Source organism: Equus caballus, chromosome 19 (genome assembly GCF_041296265.1).
Source record: "Equus caballus isolate H_3958 breed thoroughbred chromosome 19, TB-T2T, whole genome shotgun sequence".
In the NCBI taxonomy this organism is placed as follows: Eukaryota; Metazoa; Chordata; class Mammalia; order Perissodactyla; family Equidae; genus Equus; species Equus caballus.
In genome coordinates, this window is record NC_091702.1 from 43,841,843 (window position 1) to 43,857,892 (window position 16,050).

The 16,050-nt window shown below is 52.8% G+C and overlaps 2 protein-coding genes across 5 annotated transcripts in view; both read left to right on the forward strand.

The window, feature by feature from the left end:
* Window positions 1-1,197: 1,197 nt before the first annotated feature.
* On the forward strand, window positions 1,198-3,108 carry LOC138918943 (uncharacterized; the record flags this gene model as incomplete). The annotated part of the gene is made up of 1 exon (XM_070242511.1): window positions 1,198-3,108. A coding segment is annotated over exon 1 (1,911 nt), but the record flags the coding sequence as incomplete, so codon positions are not given.
* Window position 3,109: 1 nt separating this feature from the next.
* MUC4 (mucin-4) overlaps window positions 3,110-16,050 on the forward strand; it is a 32,667-nt gene continuing 19,726 nt past the window's right edge. The window contains exons 1-6 of one of the 4 annotated variants that reach the window (XM_023623576.2): window positions 4,841-9,667; window positions 10,259-10,409; window positions 11,598-11,725; window positions 13,047-13,180; window positions 14,086-14,250; window positions 15,036-15,191. In XM_023623576.2, the coding sequence (XP_023479344.2) occupies window positions 4,906-9,667; window positions 10,259-10,409; window positions 11,598-11,725; window positions 13,047-13,180; window positions 14,086-14,250; window positions 15,036-15,191 (5,496 nt within the window). In that variant the 5' untranslated portion in view covers window positions 4,841-4,905. Of the gene's footprint in view, window positions 9,668-10,258; window positions 10,410-11,597; window positions 11,726-13,046; window positions 13,181-14,085; window positions 14,251-15,035; window positions 15,192-16,050 lie in introns of all 4 variants that reach the window. The other 3 variants (XM_023623575.2, XM_070243570.1, XM_070243571.1) reach the window with 3 other exon arrangements.

Genomic DNA, 16,050 nt, shown 5'->3' on the forward strand with positions numbered 1-16,050 from the left:
CACACTCCTACAGAAGGCCCTTCTCAGGAGACATCCCCTTCCGTGGAACCGAGCACTCCATCCCCTTCCAGCGGCAGCATCACACCTCTGGCAGCATCAGAACTGTCGACAGCGCCAAACTCGACACATGAAACATCATCCCCTTCTGGTGTAAGCAGTGCACCTCCAACGACATCAAAGCTGCTCACATCACCCATTTCAGCAGACACCTCTGTGGGAACCACCGGGGACACACCACTGTCCGGGACTACGCGGTTTACTTCAGACAACACAGCAAGCTCAGTGACAACTGGACCAGAGGCACCATCCACAGCGCCCTCTTCCAGCACCTCCCCTCAGGAAACACCAGTGTCTCCTCAGAATCACCTGACTCAGAGCACGCAGGCCACCAGGGAGTCTCAAACCACCACCATCACAGCAGAGGGCACATCAAGTCTGTCTTCGTCCCCAAACGGACACACTCTCACAGAGGGCGTTTCTCGGGAGACCGCCACCTCTGGGAAGACAAAGACTCCGTCGCCTTCCACTCTCACCGACGGAAATTCCACGCCATCAGAAACTTTGACAGCATCCATCTCAACAAAGCAAACTTCATCTCCTTCCACTGTAAGCAACACACCTCCAATGACACCACAGGTGCTCACGACACCAGGTTTCCCAGGAACCACAGGGGGCCCATCCCTGCCTGGAACTGGCAGTTCCTCTCTAGGCACCACCGCAAGCACAGTGCCAACTGGACCAGAAGCACAGTCAGCACTTCCCACTTCCAGCACCTTCTCTCAGGAAGCCTCAGCGTCTTCTCAGAACCACCAGACTCGGAGCACGCAGACCACAGGAGAATCTCACACCAGCACCATCACAGCAGTGAGCACAGCAACACCCTCATCCTCCCCAAGGGGACACACTCCTACAGAGGGCGTTTCCCGGGGGACATCCACTGCAGGTGAGTCCAACGCCTCATCCCCTTCTAGTGTCAGCCACACACCGCAGGCAACGTCAGGAACATCGACAGACCCTACCTCCACAGACGCCACTTCACAAAACACACAGCACACAACGCTTCCTGTAGCAACAAGTTCTCCACTCATCTCAGCAGCCTCCGCAAAGACCGGAACAGACAGACAGTCCACAGCGCCCTCTTCCAGCACCTCTCCTCGGGGAACCCCAGGGTCTTCTCCGAACCAACAGACTCAGAGCATGGAGGTCACCACAGAATCTCAAACCAGCGCCATCACAGCAGAGGGCACATCAACTCTCTCTTTGTCCCCAAGCGGACACACTCTCACAGAGGGCGTTTCTCGGGAGACAGCCACCCCTGGGAAGACAAAGACTCCATCACCTTCCACTCTCACGGATGGAAATTCCACGCCATCAGAAACTTTGACAGCATCCATCTCAACAAAGCAAACTTCATCTCCTTCCACTGTAAGCAACACACCTCCAATGACATCACAGATGCTCACAACAACAAGTTCTGCAGACACCCCCGCAGGAACCACAGGGGGCCCAACCGTACCTGGAACTGGCAGTTTCACTCCAGGTACCTCTGTAAGCGCAGTGACAACTGGATCAGAAGCACAGTCAGCACTTCTCACTACCAGCACCTTCACTGAGGAAGCATCAGCGGCTTCCCCGAACCACCAGACTCGGAGCGCGCAGACCACAGGAGAATCTCACATCTCCACCACTACAGCAGTGAGCACGTCGACTCCCTCACCCGTTCCAAGCAGACACACTCCTACAGAAGGCCCTTCTCAGGAGACATCCCCTTCCGTGGAACCGAGCACTCCATCCCCTTCCAGCGGCAGCATCACACCTCTGGCAGCATCAGAACTGTCGACAGCGCCAAACTCGACACATGAAACATCATCCCCTTCTGGTGTAAGCAGTGCACCTCCAACGACATCAAAGCTGCTCACATCACCCATTTCAGCAGACACCTCTGTGGGAACCACCGGGGACACACCACTGTCCGGGACTACGCGGTTTACTTCAGACAACACAGCAAGCTCAGTGACAACTGGACCAGAGGCACCATCCACAGCGCCCTCTTCCAGCACCTCCCCTCAGGAAACACCAGTGTCTCCTCAGAATCACCTGACTCAGAGCACGCAGGCCACCAGGGAGTCTCAAACCACCACCATCACAGCAGAGGGCACATCAAGTCTGTCTTCGTCCCCAAACGGACACACTCTCACAGAGGGCGTTTCTCGGGAGACCGCCACCTCTGGGAAGACAAAGACTCCGTCGCCTTCCACTCTCACCGACGGAAATTCCACGCCATCAGAAACTTTGACAGCATCCATCTCAACAAAGCAAACTTCATCTCCTTCCACTGTAAGCAACACACCTCCAATGACACCACAGGTGCTCACGACACCAGGTTTCCCAGGAACCACAGGGGGCCCATCCCTGCCTGGAACTGGCAGTTCCTCTCTAGGCACCACCGCAAGCACAGTGCCAACTGGACCAGAAGCACAGTCAGCACTTCCCACTTCCAGCACCTTCTCTCAGGAAGCCTCAGCGTCTTCTCAGAACCACCAGACTCGGAGCACGCAGACCACAGGAGAATCTCACACCAGCACCATCACAGCAGTGAGCACAGCAACACCCTCATCCTCCCCAAGGGGACACACTCCTACAGAGGGCGTTTCCCGGGGGACATCCACTGCAGGTGAGTCCAACGCCTCATCCCCTTCTAGTGTCAGCCACACACCGCAGGCAACGTCAGGAACATCGACAGACCCTACCTCCACAGACGCCACTTCACAAAACACACAGCACACAACGCTTCCTGTAGCAACAAGTTCTCCACTCATCTCAGCAGCCTCCGCAAAGACCGGAACAGACAGACAGTCCACAGCGCCCTCTTCCAGCACCTCTCCTCGGGGAACCCCAGGGTCTTCTCCGAACCAACAGACTCAGAGCATGGAGGTCACCACAGAATCTCAAACCAGCGCCATCACAGCAGAGGGCACATCAACTCTCTCTTTGTCCCCAAGCGGACACACTCTCACAGAGGGCGTTTCTCGGGAGACAGCCACCCCTGGGAAGACAAAGACTCCATCACCTTCCACTCTCACGGATGGAAATTCCACGCCATCAGAAACTTTGACAGCATCCATCTCAACAAAGCAAACTTCATCTCCTTCCACTGTAAGCAACACACCTCCAATGACATCACAGATGCTCACAACAACAAGTTCTGCAGACACCCCCGCAGGAACCACAGGGGGCCCAACCGTACCTGGAACTGGCAGTTTCACTCCAGGTACCTCTGTAAGCGCAGTGACAACTGGATCAGAAGCACAGTCAGCACTTCTCACTACCAGCACCTTCACTGAGGAAGCATCAGCGGCTTCCCCGAACCACCAGACTCGGAGCGCGCAGACCACAGGAGAATCTCACATCTCCACCACTACAGCAGTGAGCACGTCGACTCCCTCACCCGTTCCAAGCAGACACACTCCTACAGAAGGCCCTTCTCAGGAGACATCCCCTTCCGTGGAACCGAGCACTCCATCCCCTTCCAGCGGCAGCATCACACCTCTGGCAGCATCAGAACTGTCGACAGCGCCAAACTCGACACATGAAACATCATCCCCTTCTGGTGTAAGCAGTGCACCTCCAACGACATCAAAGCTGCTCACATCACCCATTTCAGCAGACACCTCTGTGGGAACCACCGGGGACACACCACTGTCCGGGACTACGCGGTTTACTTCAGACAACACAGCAAGCTCAGTGACAACTGGACCAGAGGCACCATCCACAGCGCCCTCTTCCAGCACCTCCCCTCAGGAAACACCAGTGTCTCCTCAGAATCACCTGACTCAGAGCACGCAGGCCACCAGGGAGTCTCAAACCACCACCATCACAGCAGAGGGCACATCAAGTCTGTCTTCGTCCCCAAACGGACACACTCTCACAGAGGGCGTTTCTCGGGAGACCGCCACCTCTGGGAAGACAAAGACTCCGTCGCCTTCCACTCTCACCGACGGAAATTCCACGCCATCAGAAACTTTGACAGCATCCATCTCAACAAAGCAAACTTCATCTCCTTCCACTGTAAGCAACACACCTCCAATGACACCACAGGTGCTCACGACACCAGGTTTCCCAGGAACCACAGGGGGCCCATCCCTGCCTGGAACTGGCAGTTCCTCTCTAGGCACCACCGCAAGCACAGTGCCAACTGGACCAGAAGCACAGTCAGCACTTCCCACTTCCAGCACCTTCTCTCAGGAAGCCTCAGCGTCTTCTCAGAACCACCAGACTCGGAGCACGCAGACCACAGGAGAATCTCACACCAGCACCATCACAGCAGTGAGCACAGCAACACCCTCATCCTCCCCAAGGGGACACACTCCTACAGAGGGCGTTTCCCGGGGGACATCCACTGCAGGTGAGTCCAACGCCTCATCCCCTTCTAGTGTCAGCCACACACCGCAGGCAACGTCAGGAACATCGACAGACCCTACCTCCACAGACGCCACTTCACAAAACACACAGCACACAACGCTTCCTGTAGCAACAAGTTCTCCACTCATCTCAGCAGCCTCCGCAAAGACCGGAACAGACAGACAGTCCACAGCGCCCTCTTCCAGCACCTCTCCTCGGGGAACCCCAGGGTCTTCTCCGAACCAACAGACTCAGAGCATGGAGGTCACCACAGAATCTCAAACCAGCGCCATCACAGCAGAGGGCACATCAACTCTCTCTTTGTCCCCAAGCGGACACACTCTCACAGAGGGCGTTTCTCGGGAGACAGCCACCCCTGGGAAGACAAAGACTCCATCACCTTCCACTCTCACGGATGGAAATTCCACGCCATCAGAAACTTTGACAGCATCCATCTCAACAAAGCAAACTTCATCTCCTTCCACTGTAAGCAACACACCTCCAATGACATCACAGATGCTCACAACAACAAGTTCTGCAGACACCCCCGCAGGAACCACAGGGGGCCCAACCGTACCTGGAACTGGCAGTTTCACTCCAGGTACCTCTGTAAGCGCAGTGACAACTGGATCAGAAGCACAGTCAGCACTTCTCACTACCAGCACCTTCACTGAGGAAGCATCAGCGGCTTCCCCGAACCACCAGACTCGGAGCGCGCAGACCACAGGAGAATCTCACATCTCCACCACTACAGCAGTGAGCACGTCGACTCCCTCACCCGTTCCAAGCAGACACACTCCTACAGAAGGCCCTTCTCAGGAGACATCCCCTTCCGTGGAACCGAGCACTCCATCCCCTTCCAGCGGCAGCATCACACCTCTGGCAGCATCAGAACTGTCGACAGCGCCAAACTCGACACATGAAACATCATCCCCTTCTGGTGTAAGCAGTGCACCTCCAACGACATCAAAGCTGCTCACATCACCCATTTCAGCAGACACCTCTGTGGGAACCACCGGGGACACACCACTGTCCGGGACTACGCGGTTTACTTCAGACAACACAGCAAGCTCAGTGACAACTGGACCAGAGGCACCATCCACAGCGCCCTCTTCCAGCACCTCCCCTCAGGAAACACCAGTGTCTCCTCAGAATCACCTGACTCAGAGCACGCAGGCCACCAGGGAGTCTCAAACCACCACCATCACAGCAGAGGGCACATCAAGTCTGTCTTCGTCCCCAAACGGACACACTCTCACAGAGGGCGTTTCTCGGGAGACCGCCACCTCTGGGAAGACAAAGACTCCGTCGCCTTCCACTCTCACCGACGGAAATTCCACGCCATCAGAAACTTTGACAGCATCCATCTCAACAAAGCAAACTTCATCTCCTTCCACTGTAAGCAACACACCTCCAATGACACCACAGGTGCTCACGACACCAGGTTTCCCAGGAACCACAGGGGGCCCATCCCTGCCTGGAACTGGCAGTTCCTCTCTAGGCACCACCGCAAGCACAGTGCCAACTGGACCAGAAGCACAGTCAGCACTTCCCACTTCCAGCACCTTCTCTCAGGAAGCCTCAGCGTCTTCTCAGAACCACCAGACTCGGAGCACGCAGACCACAGGAGAATCTCACACCAGCACCATCACAGCAGTGAGCACAGCAACACCCTCATCCTCCCCAAGGGGACACACTCCTACAGAGGGCGTTTCCCGGGGGACATCCACTGCAGGTGAGTCCAACGCCTCATCCCCTTCTAGTGTCAGCCACACACCGCAGGCAACGTCAGGAACATCGACAGACCCTACCTCCACAGACGCCACTTCACAAAACACACAGCACACAACGCTTCCTGTAGCAACAAGTTCTCCACTCATCTCAGCAGCCTCCGCAAAGACCGGAACAGACAGACAGTCCACAGCGCCCTCTTCCAGCACCTCTCCTTGGGGAACCCCAGGGTCTTCTCCGAACCAACAGACTCAGAGCCCACAGACCACAGGAGAATCTCACACCTCCACCATCGCAGCAGTGAGCACGTCGACTCCCTCACCCTCTCCAAGCAGACACAGTCCTACAGAAGGCCCTTCTCAGGAGACGTCCCCTTCCGGGGAAACAAGCACTCCATTCCCTTCCAGTGGCGGCAGCACACCTCTGGCCACATCAGAACTGTCGACAGTACCAACCTCGACAGATGAAACATCATCCCCTTCTGGTGTAAGCAGTGCATCTCCAATGACATCAAAGTTGCTCACACCACCCATTTCAGCAGACACCTCTGTGGGAACCACCGGGGACACACCACTGTCCGGGACTACGAGGTTTACTTCATACAACATAGCAAGCTCAGTGACAACTGGCCTAGAGGAATCATCCACAGCACCCTCTTCCAGCACCTCCCCTCAGGAAACACCAACCTCTCACCAGAGTCACCTGACTCAGATCATGCAGGCCACCACAGGATCTCGAACCCGCACCAGCACTGTAGGCAGCAGATCAACTCCCTCATCCTGTCCAAGCAAAGACAGTGCTACAGAGAATGATTCTCAAGAGACATCCAACTCTGGAGAAGCCAATACTCCATCCCCTTCTTGTGTCAGCCACACAATTGCCACACCGTCAGAAATTTTGTTGAAACCAACCACAACAGAGGAAACTTTACCCTCTTCTGGAGTAAGTACCGCACCGCCGATGACATCAATGGTTCTCACAACTCCCATTTCAGCAGACAACCCCGTAGGAACCACAAAAGCTCCACCAGTAACTGTAACTAGAAGTTTTTCTCCGGGCACAGAGTCAAAGACAGCCAGTCTAGAGGCACAATCAACACTATCCTATTCTAGCACCTTGACTCAGAAAACATCAGCGTCTTCTCAGAAACACCAGACTCAGAGCATGCAGACCACCACAGAATCTGAAACCAGCACCATCACAGAAGTGAGCACATCAACTGCCTCATCTTCCCCAAGCAGACACACTCCAACAGAGGGCGATTCTGTGGAGACATCCCCTGTCTTTGAAACTTCATCCACTCGCAGTATCAACATTATATCTCTCACAACATCAGAATTGTTGACCGAACCAACCTCCACAGAGAAAGCTTCATCCCCTTCTAGTGTAAGCAAATCACCTCCCGTGACATCAAGGGCACTCACAACACCCATTTCAGGTGACACCACTGTAGGAACCACAAGGGACATACAACTAACTGCAACTCGAGGTTTCACTCCAGGCACCGCCACTGACTCAAGGACAACTGGACTAGAGTCACAATCAACAGTAACCTCTTCCAGCACCTTTACTCAGGAAACATCAGCATCTGCTCAGAAACACCAGACTCAGAGCATACAGACCACCAGAGAATCAGAATCCAGCAGAATCACACTAGCAACCATATCAACTCTTTCAACCTCGCCAAGTGGATTTACTCCCTCAGGGAGAATTTCTCAGGAGACATCCCCTTCCAGTGTCAGCCACACACCTCTGACAACATCCCAAATGTTGACCTCAGCAACCTCAGCAGACACCACTCTAGGAAGCATAGGGGAGCCATCACTGTCTGTAACTGGAAGTTTTTCTCCATTCACTTCTAAATTTTCTACAACATTAGGATCAGAAATACAGTCAGCACCACTCTCTACCAGTTCTTCAATTCCAAAAACATCTACAGTTTTCCACACCTACCAGAGTGAAGGCACAGAGACCCTGGAATGGCCTCATGCCAGTAGCTCAATCTCTGCAGATGTTTCTTATCAGACAATCACTCCAGGTAAAGCAGCAACATTTGCTTCTTTGTCCTCTAGTGATAGCCACACAACTCGGTCACAAAAAAGACCATCATCAGCACCAACCATAGATACCAGTGTGCTGGTCACAGAAAGCACATCTACTTCTGCAGCTAGTACTATTTCTTGGGTTACCTCTAAGGTCTCAACAACAGGTAAAGAGGGAGAGCCATCCACACACCCCTATCAGAGCACATCTCCTCAGGAAACAACAGTGGTTGTTTCCCATACTCAGTGGACACAAGACACAGGGACCACTGGTGAAACTCATGTCAGTACCACAAGCTCCAATGTGACCCAAACCATCAATACAGTCACATCCGCATCTCCTTCATCCATGCTAAGCGGACACACTTCTCAACTAACCATAACAGCAAGCCCAACAAGGCGGTCAACACCACTCTCTATTAGCACCTCTCCTCGAGAATCTTCAGCTGTTTCCCAGATAGATCACACCCAAGGCAGGCAGACCACACAAGAAGCCCAAACCATGAGTTTAGTCTCCTCCATCACTGACATCATCAAGACAACAACATCTGCAACTTCTTCATTCAAACCAAGTGGACACTCGCCCTCAGAAAGTATTCCTCAGGATACATCCACCACAGGTGAAGTGACAGTCTTCACCCAGGCGCCCTCCAGGGACAGCAGCACAACTCAGGCCACTACCACTACCACAGAACTGTGGACAGTGCCATCCAGACCCGACACCACCCTGGAAACCTCAGGAGGTACATCATTTTCCATAACAAGTGTCATTCCTCAGGCCACCTCTGTAGTCTCAACATCAAGAGGTCCCAGAGGACAATCAATATCCCCTGCTACCAGCTCTTCACCTGACACCACATCAGCCATTTTCCAAACCCACCAGACTCAAGCCACAGCAACCACCGGAGAATCACACACTATCACACCAGCCTCCTTGGTGATGGACACCACCTTGGTAGCAGATACCACCTTGGTGGGCACGGCTATAGCTTCTTCCACAGCAAATAGCCAAACCACTCCAGAAAGTGCTTCACCAGAAATGTCCACCTCCGATAAGATCAAGAGTTTCTCACCAACTCCCTCCAGGGAAAGCCAAACGACTCAGTCAACAATAGAATTGTTTTCGATTTCAACCAGTCATGACACTACTCTAAGAACCATGGGAATGGTGTCTGCTATAACCCCCAGCATCACCACTTCAATCATCATCTCTGAGGTCCCAACAACAGGGAGACCAACAGGACAGTCAACTCCAACTTCTCCCAGCACCTCTCCTCAGGAAACGTCAGTCATTTCCCAGATGGCTCAGACTCAAAATACAAGAACCCCCAGAGGATCTGGTTCAGTCTCCCCCGTGACTGACACCTTCTCAGCAGTCACATCTCTACCTCTTTCATCCACACCAAATGTGCACACATCTCCACAAACCATGGCCCACACTCTGTCTCCTTCAGACACCAGCACAACATTTATCTCAAACCCAGTCAGTGACAGTCACAGGACCCAAACAGCAATGCCAATCTTGTCATCGGGGACAACTAAAGGGCCAAGTACAGTCAGTTCTACCACCCTAAGTGATGTAGCCTCTCATTCTCCTTCCACCATTTTGTCCACAAGTGGAGGAGTCCTGACAACAACCTCAAGCTCAGTCATCCACGAAAATATAACTGCAGCGGTCACTCCCCCTGTAGGTTTTGAAAGTGACTCATTGACAAACACCACGCAAGTCCCAAATTCCTCAGCGGGCAAGTTAGGCACACCCACCCCTGAGCATCCTACAACTGTTCAAACAGTAACCTCTGCTACCAACTCTGCTACAAGGCCAGCATACATAAGTTCTACGAGTAATCACAGGAGTGTAAGATCCACACCGACTTTATCATTTCCACCTACAACCTCCCCTCTGATCATGACCACTCCTGATACTTCCTCAACATCTAAGTATCCTAAGAGTCCATTGCCTGCTCTACGGCCATCCACAGACTATGCTTCCTCTGACTCTCCTTCCTCTGGTAATGTGAGCACAGCTCAGACCATATCGACTTTCTATACTTCAGCCAATAATTCTTCATTCTCTCAATCAGCCCCTGGCCCTGCAGTCACCCGGAGCTCCACCACCCTATCCACAGGTCATTTCACTCCTCTGTCTGTTGCCAGCACTTTCTCACCATCCACATCATCCTCGAGCTCCACTGTGAAGACTGGGACGTCAGGTAGGTGGGGACTCCAGCTTCAGTCTGTTACAGTGGCCCCATAGGCTCAATCCAGCCTGGAAGAGTGCTTGAGCAAAGACAGTGTGAGTTAGCAATACCACGCTAGGGTTGAGGTCAGGTCCCCGAGAGGACGGAGCGGAGGTTTACCAGCCCCTCTGCCCCAGCAGACAACCACTTATCTGCAGGGATTGGTTTGGGTGTGACCAGCAGACAGACAAGAGGGTTTCTAGCTATCTCTTTCAGCCCCTAAAGTCTGTGACTCTCTGACTCTGCTGCTCTCTGACTGTAAGGCCCACTGCCGTCTTCTCTTCCTGCATGCCCAGGAGCAATCACAACTGATGAGGGGTGGTGAGCCGAGGAGTAGAAAGAAAGATTTCTTAGACTCTTAAGATCTGGCAGTAGTGCTCTTTTATTTAGAGAATAGAATAGCATGGGGACAGGACCCATGGGCAGGCAGAGCCGCTGCTGCTGTCCCCGCTGGCATGGGGACAGGACCCATGGGCAGTCAGAGTTTCTGCTGCTGCCGGCATGGGGACAGGACCCATGGGCAGTCAGGCTGCTGCGTGGGGACAGGGCCCACGAGCCGCCAGAGATGCTGCTGGCATAGGGAGCTGCTGCCACCCGCTGCTGGCATGGGGACAGGACCCATGGGCAAGCAGAGCTGCTGCCAGCATGTTGCTGCTGCCGCTTCTGCTGCAAAGTTGGGTGGAGAGTAAGGCTAAATTTAAGGCATTGGTATGTGAGTTATCTCTTTACAAGACAAAGGAAAGAATATGTAAAAAAGTTAAAATGGTATCAGTGTTGGCGGTCCCACAACTTTTAGATAAGAATCAAACCGGATTGAGTAAATGGCAGAAGTCACCGCTTGAATATTATCCTCAGCTAAAGGCAAAGGAGGATTTGGGGGGGGTGGGGGTGGTCAGTTACATGAGGTTGCCAGACAGTAACCAACTTAAGTTCTTGCCTCTGGCATTAAGAGTTTCTAGAGATAAGGCCATCCCCCTTCTTCCTGGCACAGAGAGGGAGGCAACTTCACAGATAGAGGTTTTCCTTAGAAATGCAAATCTTTCCCAACAAAGGGACAAGCAAATTCCACTCCTTGGAGCCTGCTTCTCATCTGTAGTTTTAAAAGTAACCAGCCTAAAAATCTTCATCATAAACCGTTTTAAAATTAAGCAGCCTAAAAATCCTCATCAACAACCTCACTGAGGACAGACAGCAAGAGAAGCACAGTAACGTTGCTACCCTCAACGACCTCCAAGACCCTCACAACCTCCACGCCCAGCACCTCCACAGGCACCTCAACTGCTGCCCCAGTCTCTCTCAAGACAGAGAAAGGCAAGAGATGCCATAGAGCTGGGGCCTCTCCACCCTGGGATGGAGAGGCTTGAGCTAGATGTGGAGCTTATAGCTGTGGCAGCCGGGTTGGATCTAGCAATGAGGGCTCTTGTGGGTAGTCGGGGGAACCAGTTCTGTGCATGTCTCCACTGCCCCATCTGGGCCTTGGGAAGTCCAGCTGCTCCCATATCCCCTTTATAGGGGTGATGTAACTGAATGCTGTCTCAGCCTCCTTGCTCACAGACTCTGGTCAGAAGGGCCTTACAGGGGACAATGAGACAGCATCTGAGTTGGGTGATGAGGGCTGGCTTTGTGCATGGCACTGGGCTAGGAGCTAAAGATAGAGAAATGATCAAGGTACTATTCAGCAAGAGACAAATCTGCTGCCTCAGTAGATACAATTAGATGAATAAGCCCAGGGTATTAGGCGCACACAATGGAAGGCCCCTGGGGGATGTGGGAGTGGGTTCAAAGTGAAGAGGAGGCTTCCTGGAAAGGAGCTGGGGGAGGGGAAGCAAGCAGGCAGGTGGGCCTGAACAGCTGGAATAAAGGCACGGGCGTGAAAAGTAGTCCCAGGGATGTATGGAGAGGAGATCCCCAGAGCATTCGGGGTTGCTGGAAGTAAGGTGAAGAGTGTTGAGGAGTGAGGCTGTTGTCACATGAGGGAATCCCGTAGATAGTGGGAACCACGGCTGGATTTGCATTTACGAATGGTTCTATAGTGGCTGGTGCGGAGTGGGGGTTTGCAGGAGGCCAGGAAGGCAGTGTAGAGACTGCTGTGGTATTCCAAGTCAGAGCAGGTGAGGGCTGCCGGTATGGAAAGGAGGAGGGCCATTTGAGAAATGTTTAGGACAAGGTTTCTCAAAAAAGCCCAAGAACCTCTAGGGGATCCTAGGAAAAATTCTAGGGCATCTTCAAGTTTATCTAGAGAAACAATGTCTTAGAAAACAAGTCTCGTTCTATGAGATGGTCTTTCAATTACTCCTTGTCACTGCATTGGAGGAGTTTTTTTAACCCTTGACAGAGTTGCGACTACTCCAACAGATGCAGAATGATTTGTTGGTATTCTGACAGCAGGACCTGTTTTTCTCCAAAGTGAGGAAGGATGAGAGTCCCAGGTTAAGGGCTAAAATGAGGAAATGGTTAAATTCAAGTAGAGACGGGAGAGAGAGGAGTCCTTGATGGCTCCCTGTTGGGGAGCTGTGGACAGATGGACATGGTGGGTGGGGGGAGCAGCTTGGGAGGCTCTCTGGGGATCCCCATGAGCCCTAATGAACTCAGGGCTCCCGAGAACTTCCTGCTCTTCTTTGTACCGGCCCAGGTGTTCCCCTCTTCCCCTATGGGTCAACAGTTGGAGACCAGCAATTCGTTAGGTGGACTTTGGACTTCACCTCGCCGCTCTTCAAGCCCCAGATTGGCTTCCCTCTCGGCTCCTCTCTTCACGATTTACTCTATGTGAGTCCCTGGCTGCAGCCTAAAGGGCAGAACCCGTGACCTGTGTTCCCAGGGCCCCGCTTCTCTCTCTAGGGCTCAGAGATGGCCTTGTGACCATGACCATGACTGACTGGGAGGAAGGGAGAATGGAAACAACACCTGTTAGGCACCAGTGTGTCCCTGCCACTGGCTCAGTTTGCATTCACAGCCTTTAATATTGGGGTGCCAGCTGAGGAAGACAGGGAGCTAGGCAAGACCCCCCCACCTCCCCCTACTCACATGGACAAAAGAGTCTTTACCTTAGTAAAGAGGTCCTGGGGCCCAGGAAACTCTCCACTGTTTTCATGGGGTGTTTTTATGAGGAAGAAGCTCTACTTGGGAAATGTGACCATTTGACGCCCTTGACATTGTCTGTAATTATTTCCTGGTTGCCTGGTCCAAGTAGCCCACGTCTCCTGGAGGGGAGGGAACGGCAGTCATGGCCTCTGTGGCTCTCAGTGAGAGGTGCTGAGTCAGGACACTATGAGAGCACAACACGGCGATGGGGTGAGGGTATCAAGCCTTTTAGCCCCGTCTGATGGGGCACACAACATGCTTCAGGATGGGGCTGAGGGGATTTACCCAAATGTGTCTGCTCTGTGACGGGCTGGTCTATAGACAGGATCTGCCACTGAAGCAAGAGAAAACCTACCACCTGAGGAAGGATTTAGGAGGTAAGGAATGTCTGAGGGTAAAGAGTATTTGTGTGAGAACTATGTAAAGGTGGCTCTCCCAGCAGGCAGGGAGAGATGAGATGATCTTCCAGAGAGAGTCGACATTTCTACAGTTCTACTTAGTGAGGCCCTCAGGCGTCACGCTTCTGAGGAGCTGGCCCAAGGCTGGGACGTTCCCTCCCTGATGCTCACCGGAGGAACCTTTGTGTTCAGTTCACAGATAATGGCCAGATCATTTTCCCGGAGTCAGAGTACAAGACTTTCTCCTATCCCAACCCTCCTCTTGGAGGCTTCACAGGCCAGGACCCTGTGGCCCTGGTGGCTCCATTCTGGGACGATGCTGATTTCTCCAGCCGCGGGGGATCCATATTTTACCAGGTGAGCCTTTCAAAGCCTGGCATTCAGGATCCCCCAGCAGCCAGCAAGGAGAGACAGAAGGCTGTGTGGAGGGCAGTGCAAGTGTTACTGCTGTCAGAGCCCGGGCTCACTGTGGGCAGGAACTGATGCTTAAATATGAGCGCAGGGAGGAAGCAGGCTATTAGAGGAATAGGACTATTACACAGACTCAGGAATACGCCAACACAACCACGAGAAGACAGGGATTAGGGTTGGCAATCAAGCATTTGATTTTAGAATAAGCTTGTAGGGGGTCTATCCTAACAAGCCTGAGTCAAGCAAGCCTCCTACGTGTGTTCCTGCACTGGGTTAATGATTCCAATCAGTGGGACTTTGTAATGAAAGCTACTGCAGGCAAATGCGGATTGTGCCCCTGCCATGGGCAAGGCACTGCAGAGGGTTCAAAGATGGAGAAAATGTGCCTGTCCTCAAGGAGCTTCCAGTCCGACACGGGGAGATACAAATGGGCACAGGGTGTTATGCAGTCCAAGCCGTCTCTTGTGCTAAGAGATGCATGAGTCCAACTGCAGAAGATTCTGTTTTCTAGGCCTCAACCCTCCCCTCCACACATCCCAGGCTTCCCTGCAGCCCGAATGTGAATTGGTAAGGTCAGAGGAGCTAACTGTGGAAATGCGGGCTGGGAGAAAGAAGGATGGGAGACACGAGTGAGACTAAAGTGAGCAGGAGCACTGTGCAGAAAGGGGGGTCCCTCACAAGTGTTGAGCTGGGACTCCCATTTCCTCGTCCTTATCTGCCTTCTTTCCTAGGAATATGAGACGCTCTATGGTGAATACCATTCGCTAGTCCAGCAGGTGGAGTCTTGGATCCAAAAGTTCATAAACACCTGGGACTACAAAGCCAGGTGGACCCTAAAGGTCACATGGGTCAGTGCCCACGCCTATCCCGCCCAGAGGAGCTTTGGGGTGAGTGGACCAACAGACAACTGTCTGTGAACCATCTGGAAGTCAGACATTCTAGAATCCTAGGCCGGGGCCACTCTGCTAAACTCTCTGACTTAAGGAAAGATTGCTGACGATAGCCACCCCCATCTCCACCCCACTTTCCTCCCCAACTCCCACTCCCCTAACCCCTAACTCCCAACCTTTTCCCCACCCTCCCACTCCCAACCCCCGACCTTGTTTGCTGAGCACTCACCACACACCAGGCCTGCCTCAGCCCTTTACGTACATGACCTCACAGCAGTCCAGAGCACTGGGTATAAGGAGAGTAAAACATAGGAAACGGAAATTTATAAGTCAAAAATGGCTGGCTATTAGCAGCTTTATATGGCTCAACTTGATATTGCTAACCACATTTAGAGGTGGGGAAGACGGTGGTTAGAGAAGTTAAACAACTTGCTGGAGGTCACCCAGCTAGCAAATGACAAAGCCATTCCAAACTCTGGTTCCTAACTGCAGTGCCATCCGATGGAAATGGGCACGCCACCATTCTCCTCAGTCTTCCCTCTGGGGATTCACAGAGGGCGTCTCTTACAATCACAGAGTTCCTCCTTGTGTCTGGTCTGAAGTCATTCTTTTATTCATTTGTTCAACAAGTTCACTGATTACCTACTTTGTACGAGCACAGTGCTTGGCGTCTGCCTTCAGAGAACCTCCAGTCTCACCGGCTGTGGTCCTCGCACTATTCAGGCTGAGGGGACATGGGGACAATGGCCTTAAATATCCCTGAGGAAGCTCGGTAGGCCTCTCCCAGCTCTCTGGCATCTTGGCTAATCTCTCAGGTTCCTGTAGCTTTCTCACACAAACCCTCTTCTAACTGGAT